Source organism: Cottoperca gobio, chromosome 22, assembly GCF_900634415.1.
Source record: "Cottoperca gobio chromosome 22, fCotGob3.1, whole genome shotgun sequence".
Taxonomy (NCBI): Eukaryota; Metazoa; Chordata; class Actinopteri; order Perciformes; family Bovichtidae; genus Cottoperca; species Cottoperca gobio.
This window is the reverse complement of record NC_041376.1, coordinates 7,928,576-7,941,327: the sequence shown is the minus strand read 5'-3', so window position 1 is coordinate 7,941,327 and position 12,752 is coordinate 7,928,576. Positions and strand designations below refer to the sequence as shown.

The window sequence follows — 12,752 nt, the reverse complement described above, 5'->3', positions numbered from 1 at the left end:
AATAACAGCGACACCTGTATTATGTAATCCACTACAATAACCCTGTAATAACGCTACTTTTGGGGTATCTAGCTATTTACCCTGTGTTGATATTGCATTTGATTATATTATATTGCAACCAGTATTTATTTATAGGAACATAGGAACATACACTCAACACAATTATGATTCCATACATGAAAAACACACATAATTATTTTTTTATGCCACTTTTTATTGTTTTCCTTAAAGTGCATGAATTGACACAAGACTTAAGAGGATACATAACATGTTCTCTAGACCAGACCTAATCCTCTGGTAAGGCTGCTCTCCTGGAAACTTTCCAGAAATCTTTTCTATGTCATCCTTTGAACTGTGCTGTGTCTTAATACTTAAGAAAATAACATTTCTGCTTTCTGAATTATTTAAAGTATCAATGTTTATATCAAACGCATGCTACTGGAGACATTTAGTCATGAATAATTGACCCATGACACACACAAACATAAAGTGTATGACTAAATGTATAGATTATTTAATATTGTGTTTTGTGGCTATTCACGGTACATTATATGATATCTCCTAGACAGCTTTTCTGCTTAACTCATTGTTGTTTATCCTCCATAAGCATTGCTGAATAAGCCAAGCAATCACTTTGGAGTTATACATTCCTATTAAACCTCCATGAAATTCAATATTATGTCTTTAATCTTCAAAGAAACTGCGAGTCATAACAACACTGTCCAACTACTTTGCGTAGTTGATCGAATGTTACTTTCCAACATCTTTGAAGCAGTGTTTGCTCCATTCATGCTTATGACATCAAGTTTAGCCCTTAAGGGGATTCTGTGAATGAATCTATCCCGTGAGCCACACTGGGGAATTATTGTTATTGTCCCATAGTATAAATTGCACAACAGTTCCCAACTAATCTTCGGTTGAATGTTTCCCTACAAGTAAAGTTCAACACTTGATAGAAAGGCTGTATTCATGAAAGAACTGCCCTCAGATATCTGGCACCCCCTGCTGTTATTCTCTTTGAACCAAGAGAAAGGGACGGAGGAAGGGGAAAAGTCAGATATATATGGCAGCCGGCAAAATGGCACGGTGTTCCCATCACGGCATTGATGCTTTAAGTCAATTTATTTCAATTATTTAGAGACAATGTGGGCTGCATACAAAAAGGCCTAAAATTGTTCTTTGCAGGAGAATGGTTCATGTGAAGTAGCCTCATAGTTTATAGTCGCCTAAAACATACATGTTTTGACTTGAAACATGTTTAAAAAATGCAGTTTAAAATTGTGTATGCGTTACATCATTTCACCATCTGTCATTGATAAGTGTGTTTCAAAGTAGAAACACAAATGGGAGAAAATGCTGAATAATGGAAAGGGGTTTTGGTCATTATGAATTCTCACTGAATAACTATTAATCTAACACGGAGTCGAGATGTTCTCTGCTGAAGGGAAAATAACTGAGCTTGAATGTAAGACATCGCTTCACTAGTCTGACAAACCAAAGCTGATCTTATAATGGAAAATCAATGGATCGCAAAATACTTGCCCATTCTTGTTGAAAGTCTCCAGCACTGCCCCGTACTCGAGTCAAGGTTATTGCAGTGGTTTTATTCCAGGGATAGCAGCGTTTGTTGAGGCACATTACTGATACATGTTTATGCTGCTCTTTTTCTTTCTTATTTTCTAGCCTGAACAACAACAACAACAACAACAACAACAAAAAAACAGTCTGTTCATGTACTTGTTGACTTTGTGTGTGTTCAATTACTTCACCATCATTTGATCCTTCTCTCGGTGAAATGCAATAACACGAGGATGTAGCTCTATGTACTGTAGCTAGCTTGTTTGTTCTCAACTTGGCCTCAGAGGTGCTTCTCTATTAGACCTTGTGCCCTGCCCAAATACCAGAGCTACGAATTCAAGCCTCAACATGCTGTTTGTTGCTTGACAGCCTACCTAATACTACAGTCATAAGATTCTGTCAGCTGACTCTGTTAGGCATTGGGAGCTGTTACTGCAAAACAGTGTTGACAACAAAGGGAAACAGGATTGTACTTAATAACAAACAATTGAAAGTGATAAACTACAGCCTTTCTCCTTTTCTCCATATGTCTAGTACCGATCAATATTCCCCTCCCAGTCCATTTATGTGAGAAATGATAATTCCACTGATGTTTAAAGTACAATAACACAATTTGTTCATCTTCTCTGTACGGCACAGAGACAATTTCGAATCACCAATCAGTCAACAGAGATTGGATAATTACCCTGGCTCCACCATTGACACGCTTTGTTCTATGTTGCACCTTCACTCATGCCGTTGATCCCTGCACTGCAGATATAAGCTCAATTGAGCTCAGATAAGATTCAAGGATTTATCATCAAAGGTCTGAAAGCAATGTTGTGGAAATCTGACACACCCAGAGCAATACATGTGTAACTAAATGAAGTGCACTAAGATTACATTTACTGTTTGTATTGCACTGTAGATAGGGTATATGTAGTGTTGTGATGTAATGCTGTGATGCATTTGTCTTTAAGTGGAGTCAATTCCTGGTGCCTGCATCAACAAATGAATCCCTTGGATTAACTAGACGTTTAGTTTGACGCATAAACCCTATTTTAATCTAGTTTAGATGCAATCCAAGTTTACTCATCCTTATAATGGAGGATAGGGAAGGGAAAGTAAAGCAGACTAATTATCAAACACTTGTTATCAAAGATATGTAGCTTTGTGTAAAGTAATTCCAACATACACACATACTAAAACACTGCTTCCTCTTTAAGATGTGCTGTGTGTACTTCAGAGGCATTACCATCACAAGATCTCATTTTATGTAAAAGAAGTTTCAACTAATTAAGTAAGTGCGGTAAGTAAGGAAATCCGACTATTACTACTAAATATCACGTTTGAAAAACAGAAACAAACAGTGAAATAAAGTCAGAAGCAGAAATACAAGCAGTAAATAAAGAAACAAAGCTGAACAAATGAACATGCATTAGAATATACACATTTCTATGGCAGTGTGACAAAAGCTGAATAAAGTAAAAGAAAAGGAATAAATCAGCAGCCGTAATAAATGAAGATGCTGTCTCTGAACTTCTCAACTGGAGTATCAATGCATTTCCATTTTAATAGCACTGTTTACTGCTCTGTGTCTCTAGAGAGGAAGGAACTACATATCGTATGATTCATTGTTTGTCCTTCTGCATACTCGACATGGCTCTCCGTATCAGTTTATCTAATTAGCAGTTTGTCATTTGAAGGACGAGATCTTGTGTCGTCTTTTTTCATCACAGCTCAGCACACTTTGCTCCTGCGTCAATACACCAGCAATTCAGGGTGGAGTGTTGCTCCATTGCACAGGCATGGCGAGCAGGACTGAGTCACATTACCCATGATGCTTCTTGTCTATCCGAAGGTGGGGGGTAGGGTATCCCTGAAGTCGCTGGACGGGAGACACCTCTGAGTCATCGCTGTCACCTCCTGTGATGTCACCGGTGCATCATGAATTAAAGAAGAGCTTTCCTGTAGTCTCACAGCAGCTACAACATGTCAAACAATATCAATGGACTTTCTGATGGGGTTTAAATGATATACAATGTATTGAATTTTGGAGAAAATAGTTCAAAAGAGATTTCCCACCCACATTGCCAGGCCTCTTGATATGTTTGTTCCTCCCCTTCTGGATTATCATCTTTTTATTCGTTCCCATGATTTGTCTTTATGAAGCCATTCATTTTTTGCCACAGGGTCAAAACGAACATATGAAATTCATCAAATCATAGAGGAGGAGCTATAAACGCTGAGGAATGTGAGCGGAACATCCTGTACAAAATAGAAAAAGGGGAAATATGAGAGGAAAGAGCATGAGATGAAGAACAAGAAGGAGCAATGGCCCTCCGCACAGCTGCACTAAACAACAAACACCAATATAGCATTATGAGGTGCCATGAGTGATCCCTTAGCAGCTGCTTATCCATCATCGAGACAAATCAATGGGTTAATGTGAGCTTTGGGAGGACAGAGACTTTGAATATTATATACAATGTGAGTGTGATGGCTCCCCCTCCCCCTCTGTGGTGTAATCTCACATTCCAACCTTTTGGTAGTATGGATTTGTCAGAAAATAAATTAGCTGCACATCGACCTTAAAAGCACTCTCTCTCTCTCACACGCCATTGACTTCCTCCTCCTTCCCTCGTGTGTGGAAATGTGGAGCAAAAGGTGCCAACAAACCAGCAGAAATATAGATCTATTGCATCACTTTAAAAATATGAAACATGTAAGTTACATGTGCAGAAATACTGGCAAATTATCTACAGATAGTAATAGTAAGTGAAGGGATGAGGTGCTGCATGTTAACAGCTTGGATGTCACAGACGTGTCAAGAGCATAATATGCAATTACATAAAATAGTCAAATGTTTCCCTCTCCACTTCAAATGTGTGTGTTAAAGCAGTCACAGAGCTCAAGACTGGTAAATGCAGGTTGTCATGATAAAGAGACGTAATTAATGCAGCAGCAGCAATTTGCTAGTTAAGCAACACGTCTATCAAAAAACCAGGCAGATTTTTTTTATTTAAACTGTTGTTTCCATGAAATTATCATTTCATTATCTTAATTTGAATCAAAAAATGTATCCAATCCATCCACGGTGATGCGGTTTGATGCTCTCCAGTTGCCAATAGTAACCACAGCCAGCCAAGAGCAAAATCCACTCGGCAGTGAATGAAGCAGAGAAGTGTTGGAGGGCTGTATAATATCACTGAAGATTTCAAGGACCATTACAAGAGTTGTTGTCAATGGAAAGCGTGCTTCATCAATGTAATATCCGGACAGAATCAAACAGCACTGGTCACGACCAAAATTCTAGCCTCTTCTAGTCTTTACTTTGTGTTTATTGTGTAATCTATGTTATGTAATTCTTTGCAACAATGTATGTTGTTTGGAGACCTAAGGGGAAGTGGCGATGTGGGTCTGCATGTAAGTAGACATCAAAAGTTGCACACTCTGCATTGGCCTGCAACTCCATCTCTGGTGATCCGTCTAAATTTACACTGCACATTATGCATTCACAGTTTAGTGCTCTCTGGCTGCCATTAATTCCCATTTATTAGCCTCATTGATTGACAGGATTTTGTTTAAGCGCAGAGGATCCATTACTCATATGGTGCACCTGCAGCTGCACCACAAGCATCAAAGAAAGCAGGCAGCTCATTAATAGCAGGTTGCTGTCTGCATTACGTATTTGCAGTTCATCTCTCCGCCAGATGATGGCACGATTAGACCTGGGCGGAACTAGTAGAAAAAGGGGCTGGATAAAATCCTGCAGGAGCCTGCCAATAACAGCTCGAGTTGGGGCTTGCTCGTACTACAGAGCCACACGGAGGTCTCTGAGCGCATCGCACACTGTTGGGAACCGGGACAAATCACAAGCACACTGGGAGGAAGCCCTGAAGATCTGATACGGCGTCGATTGCCAATACAGCACGGACTCTGGTCAATTCCTTCAGGTGGCACTAGCCTCACGCACAGCCCTGTTAAAGGATCCCACTGTAGGGCTCTCCTCTCCTCTCCCGCTTGTCAAACACAAATCCTGAGTAGCCACCGCGCGTACCTGGACGGCAAGAGGTTTTTTTTTTTGTGTTGGTGTTCATGGTGTTTTCAACTGGATTATCACTTTCAACAAATACACACAAGTGGCCAGCCGCTGCCGGAGTCAAATCCAGGGATTACAATTGTTTGTAAAGCTCTTGGTTGTGCGTGCAGCGTCTGCCTGCGCGTCTTCTTCTTTGATCAAGAGAGCAAAGTGCTGATAAATCTACTCCACCTGGACTTTGGACCTGAGTAAGGAGCTTCTCGGTGAACTGCACTTGACAGGAGCTGCAGCGACACAATCTGGGGAGACTGAATTCGTACTTGAGCAGCTGAGGGGGAAACTGAAAATCCTGCGAAAATGCCTCTCGCTCAGATCGCGGAGCCATGGCCCACAATGGAACTAGTGCAACTGGAATCGGAGGTAATGAGAGGTGAAATATGTCGATGCTATTTTTGCATGCATTGTTTGACCGGTTTATTCAATTCAGTTCGATTGGTTCAGGTAAAATGGCGCACAAGGTGTGAACACATCAGCTCTCATTCCACGGTGTTCAGTCACCACTTTCTAAAAAAAGTTATTCTAACTAAAGCCTACATACGTAGCCGGGGGGTGAATAGACTTAATACATAATGCATAATGTATGTCCAGTGTTTTAAATGAAGCATGCAAGTCATGATGTGATGAATAGGTTGTCCATTTCCTGGAGGACATGTCACTTATATTCCACTAAGACACTATGTATCATCAGTATGAGTGGCAGTCTTAATGAAAAGGGACGTGTTTCATTGTTACCTCTTCATGTGAGAGTTTTAAATTGGCCCCAAAATCAGCTTTCAGAGCAAGATTTTAGAAACACTTCACTTTCTCGTCTTCCACTGAAGCTCTTGAGCAACTCCAGAGACCAGAGAGGAGACCAGTCTGTGATCTAAAAGTAATGTACTGGCTCATCCTCAGCTGTAAAGTGGCTTCCCAGTGAATTGCTCTGTGTAAAAGCATTCTCACACATGACATCACAAACACACAAAAAAGCTCTTCTTGTCTTATGTGCACCTTAAGTTTGAGATCTGTAATGTAGGCTGCAGAATTAGTCTATTTTCTTTATTGTTCTTATTCTTGCAAATGATTTACAATGTCATTAACGCCCGTACTTGTGCCACTAGTCTAATGCTGTAGCAGTTTCCTCTTCAGAGCCTTAAACAAACATGCCTAGAGGATGACACTGTTTGAGCATGGACAGATTGAATGTTTTAAAATGTGTCTCAGAACTTGTTGGGTAAGAAAGAGTGAGAGATGCTAAGGTATCCAGCTGTGTCCAACAAATCCAATGCTCTGCGCACAATATTACATGGTGTCTTCAGAGATCAGTCTGATTTATAAATGAGGTTTATTATCCCATCTCTCGGGCCTAGATAACGTCTCTGGGTTGATGGCAAAGCTGAGGAAATGATTAGCAAGAATTTCATGAAAACTGATTTATTCTGAGAACTTGAGTTCTCTCATTAAACTTGAGGCCTAATTCATGCAAGGCGAGGTAATGAGTACAGTCACTACTGAGGAAGTAGACATTATTTATTGTGCTCTTTTACATACAGTTAACTGTGGAGCAGACATGTTATTACTGGTGCTTATATGATAAATGAAAAACCTGCAAATAATAATAATAATCTTTATTTGTATAGCACCTTTCATACAAGAATTGCAGCCCAAAGTGCTTCACGGCAGAAACAACAATTAGTACAAGATTAGACAGAATAAGAGCATTTACAGTACAATAATCACAGTGATGACGTAAATGAGTCTGACGTACCATTGCAAAAATAGCAGAAATTAAATAGCCAGAATTATAAAATAACATTGGCACACCATTCTTGTAAATGTTTTAAACTATCAGGGCCATATTTTGAAAATATGAGATCAACAATGGGCCCCTGTGGCCCTTCAACTGGTTTACTCTCTTTGCTACCCATTGTATTTACGTTTACAGTAAAAAAATAAAAAAAACATGCAGAAAGAAGCACTTTTCTTTATTTTTAGAAACGCTGTTGTCCACTTTTTCCTATGAACTTCTCTATTTACAGAATTCTGCAGCATATGAGTTGGCTGAGTAGCATATCACAGCTGAACAGATGGTGGTGTGACGCTTGTGAAGCGTGCAGGTTTAATACTGTAAAAAAAAAAAATTCCTTGCCTTTGCGACGCGTAATAGTAACAAATCTTTGATAACCAAATTACCAAAAGTTGCTGCAGTATGTGTGTGTAAATATCAGCCTGTATATACTATGAGGAGAATTTAGTTCTCGCATGTCCGCCGAAATCCAGTATCAGTAATTGATTTGATCGCACCAGTCACTGCCAGAGTGGGTTCTGTGCCATTTATCTCTGTCACCAACCTACCAGCCAGCTGCACACTTTAGTTCCTGATGGTAGCGAGAGAGAGAGAGAGAGAGAGAGAGAGAGACGGCTCAGGACGCAGATTGATTGAGCAGAACGAGCGAGTGAGACTGGAGGCATGCCAGCGAACATGTTGAGAGAGTCAAAACGAGAGGCACAGCCATGGGTCTGCTTGTCATACAGACAGATGGGATGGACAGAGACACTTTTGGCAGATTTGGAAAATAAAGTAATAAAAAAAAAAAAATGTAACAAAGACACCATTCTCATCCGCACAAAGTGACTTGATATGATACGGCAGCTGATGGGAAGTCTGTTTCCCCATCCCTCTTTTATGTGAGTACTTGTGTTCTGAGGTGTCATGAATGAAAATCAGATCTGCTGGCTTTTGTGTTCAAAGTGGTGGCAAAGCAAGCATTCAAGGCATGTGCAAAGAGAGCTATTGAAAAATGTTTGTTTGAATGAGCCCTTTTTTTATTCATCACCAAAGCATATCTGTTATGAATTAACTACTCAGTGAATCATCTCTGATAAAAGCACTTCAACATATCATCTCCATCCTGTCCCAGTTGAGTCACTACTACCTGCACAGGCCGCTGTCGTTAGTAAAGACCCTGCACAAGATCTGAATCATGCTTCTGTGGTGTTTTAGTTATTCAGATTTCCGCAACAGAAATGCTGGATCCACATTTTTAAAGGGCTAGTTTCTTTTCTTTTTTTTAAGTGGGCTTGAATGAGGTGATTATCCAGTCATTGTACAGTAGATGCTGGTTGGCACAACCCCAGTTTACAGACAGGAGCATGGACAGGGAATCCAAGCTATGTACTGCTGTAAACGGGGGGTAGCAGCAAAACCAATTTTAGCCACCTACAAAAACGGCCTATTTAAATAATCAGTTTCAGTTTAAATGTACGCTATATTTATATTATTTTCAGCGCTTTACCTTGCCGCCAGACAGACCTATCCGACGGAGAACTTGAGCCGTTATATCCATCTATGCTCTCGCCACCAGACTCCATTGACAAAAACAGTAATTTTAACTCCGATCAGTGAGTTAGTTTGGGTTATTGTGTGACGACACTAACTAACTAACCGATCGAGGCAGCAGTAGAAAGCTGATTATTTTGACTGCTCTAGCTGCACCTTTTTTGATTTGACTGTTTTTCTGCTTGTTTTGTAGCCTGATGTTTAGCTCGTTTTAGTTTTGTGGTTGCAGCCTGTGTTTTGTTCAAAATGGTTTGTTTGGTGGCCACGCTTCACAATGGCAATTGTTCCATTGCAATTTTAATTGCTCAGTCTATTGTACTCTCTCTTAAATGCATTATTTTGACCGTCTGCCTCTCTTTTCTTTGCTTTCGAACTGAACTTGCCATTTACTTTTACAACTTGAAATCCTATCTGAAATTCAGTTCTTGATAAAATTGCATTTTGATCTGCTACCGGACCCGAGTGTCCATTAGCTTAAAGTCATATAAATCCATTGTCACTTGCATTACTTTTTATACCCTCTTCATATTTAAGAGTGGAATTCTATTACTTCCCTAGACAGAGGAGATGAGACAGAGCAAACCAAAATAAAAGTGTATTTATGAAGGACTGCACAATCCTTGATGGTGAGAGAGAGAGAGAGAGAAATGTTGCGTAACGGGCCGTGCCGAGGAGAAAGTAAGGTTAACATACGGAATGTGTGCCATGTTTGCAAGCCAGGCGTGGTCGCCAGTGCACACTAGAGTGTGTGTGTGTGTGTGTGTGTGTGTGTGCATGCTGAAGTTCAGTTCACATTTGTGCTTTGCTCTTTTGTATGCGTGCATGCACGTAGGCTTAGCTGCAGCTAATCTGGGTGTGACCTGTTGAACACCTGAGCAGGGCTGTGGGAGTGGAGCAGGGCTGGGTGGGCATGTGATAACAAAACCCTTTGCTTGATAGGAGCCCTGAGAAAGTGAGTCCTCATTTCTTTTGACTTTCAGAGTTAAAATGTAACCTGCCAGTGAAGCCAGGACTGTATGTTTGCCTATGTTAAGCCAAAGCCTTTTAGCACACATTAAAAAAAGACCGCTAGAAATAGTTATTGTCCATTTTCTGGCATTGACCAAAAGAGGACATTAGTAATGTGACCTGCTGTCAATACTCACTCTCGGGTGAGATTATGAGAAATTTAGCCTGATAGGAGCACAGGCAAAAGAATGGTTATTGTATTTCTTAGTTGCCTAGTTACAGGGCAGCGCTGCTCTAATCACTCTGTTAAAACACAGATGTAACTATCAAACGCACACAGAATCAAACACACACAGCATCAGCGCTCGGAGATGTCTAATCATCTAGGAGTCCTGTGAGAAATTAAAAGTTCTGCTGTCTGGCTCTGGCAGGTTTATTGGTTGTTCCATAAATCTCTTTACAGCATGCTCGTGGCCTGTAAACGTCTTCTAGTCAACTTCTGTGCATATTGCATCGTTTTTCTACATGTGTATATGAAGAGTGTAGTTCAACCACTTCCTTGCGATGTTTTCTAAATCTTGTTGAAAAGAATGTTCATGTTTGTGTGTGTGTTGTGTGTTCATGCCTGTGCTCTCATTGAGGAAGCCCAGGGGAGGAAAAGCACTATTAACTGGGCCACTTGGATCAGCCATGCAAAGCTAATTAGGTTGAAATGTGTTGAGCAGCAACGTCTGGAAGGCATTGTTGACCACACACACAAACTCAGACAGTTACACTTACACATTTAGGATTCCAACCAATGGTCTTCACCATACTGGGTTAAACAAAGCCCACCACACACACCTGAACTGATGGCAAATGAGCTGAAAGGAGGAAAGAGTCCGATTTGTGGAGTGAAGTGGAAAGATTTCACTTTGATATCAAATGTCTCTGCAGTGCCCATCACACACACACACACACACACACACACACACACACACACACACACACACACACACACACACACACACACACACACACACACACACTTCCTGTTGGTTTTCTTTGGAATTACCACTCTCAAAACAAATCTGTGCTTGACTTCAAACTGCACTCGGTCGCTTAATTGTTTCCATTTCTTCTGTCACCTAACAACATTAAAGCTTTTATGACTGGCACAGTTTGGCTACATTAAATTGCCTCCCTTGAGAAGCTGATTAAAGTCCAACAAGATGAACTATTGGTTTTATAAAACTGCCCGAGGTTGTAGCAGAAGGTTTTTTTCCTTTTTAGTATAAAAGAGCCGCTCTCTTGTCCCTGCCTGTGCTTCCTTTATGTCTCGCACTGCTTTATACCCTTTCTGTTTAGTGTTTGATTGTTAAGGCCACTGCTTGTCATGGTCTTGACTGTCTGTCGTATTTTGTGCAGCAGTCTAGAGGAAGAGGAAGTGAACAACATCGTGGTCGCCCCTATGTAATGGAGAAACAAAGCAGAAAACGGAAAAGGGACTGTGTGGGGGGGGGGGGTAGTTATTTAGGGTGTTCTCACACTTGGCCAGAACTTGACCCGGGAGTGTTTCTTTGATCATTGGAAGTGGCCAGTTATCATCATAGATTTATGTTTCAGAGGTGCATTATAACACTAAATTAAACATCAAGGCCACTCCACTTTCATATTAAAGTCAATATATAGGGAGGAGTCAGCCTGTGAAAACTATTGTATTGTATTGTAACAGAAATCTGTGTTCTAAACTAGAGGAGTGAAGTTTAAAAGGCGTGGGCATTACAAAGAAAAACAAGCGTAGGCTTCTGTGTTTTTGGAGCGTGACCCAGACCGGTGGCTAATGGAATATCTTGACCTCTGCTGCTTCGACTTTGACCTTTTTTATTTTTTTGTTTTTAGAAACCATATTTTCTCCCGTGTAGAATTTACATGGGAAATGACAAGTCACAGGTATCTCACACAATCCCTTCTATCCTCTGCTTATAATTATCCTTGTTGTTCTACCCTGGTGTGCAACAGAATTATTTACACATCTAATCATGTATTCTGTCTTAAATTCAAAGTTGGCTTCTGCCACATGAACAACATGTTGATTTTCCTGAATAACCTTCAGCGAGCCAATGTTTTACAAATAACAATGATTACCCTTTTCTGCAAGACCTACCTACTGGGGAACGATGTGCATTTGTGTGTCAGCTCTAGATTATTATGTTTGCCAGAAGAGGACCAAAGTGTTGGATACGGTGGACCACCCACACAGTCTTGGAAATATTATCTTGTATTTCTCTCCCTCTCCTTTCACGTCTGCCACGCACGCACGCACACACACACACATGTGATGTATGCACTGTCACACACTCTGACTGTTTCTCACATTTGCTTTCTTGACAGAATGGCCAGAGCACTGCTGAGGATGGAGTCACGCCTGCTGTCAAGGTACATGGCATCTCTGGAACACACACGCAGATACTCGCAAAAGACGCAAAGACGTGTACACACACACACACACTCCGATATACACATGTGACTCGATGTTCATGCAGCTCAACATCCATTAAATTAGACAGAGGACTTGGACACACTGCACAGTACATTTGGCTTTTGTTGCTTTTCTACGAAGGCGAGCGGCAGAAGGCAAAACTCTTGTGTGCATCTTCCTTTTGAGCCATCCTTGCTGAAGGAGGCAAAGAAAGCCTTTTATGCTCTCATACACATTTTTGCGCAAGTGTGTGTGTGTGTGTGACACACACACACGTTGATTTATTCATTTAGCAAATGCATCGCTGGCCCTCAGAGAGCTTTAGCTGGCTGAAGTTTAATGTGTTGAATTCTGAGTGAGGCTGT

General features: G+C 40.7%; 1 protein-coding gene across 2 annotated transcripts in view; it reads left to right on the top strand.

The window, feature by feature from the left end:
- Positions 1-5,354: 5,354 nt before the first annotated feature.
- The window catches only part of rps6ka1 (ribosomal protein S6 kinase a, polypeptide 1), a 42,890-nt gene continuing 35,492 nt past the window's right edge, over positions 5,355-12,752 (top strand). Inside the window, exons 1-2 of one of the 2 annotated variants that reach the window (XM_029460059.1) lie at positions 5,355-6,019; positions 12,300-12,344. In XM_029460059.1, the coding sequence (XP_029315919.1) occupies positions 5,957-6,019; positions 12,300-12,344 (108 nt within the window). In that variant the 5' untranslated portion in view covers positions 5,355-5,956. The remainder of the gene's footprint in view (positions 6,020-12,299; positions 12,345-12,752) is intronic. The other variant, XM_029460060.1, reaches the window with a different exon arrangement.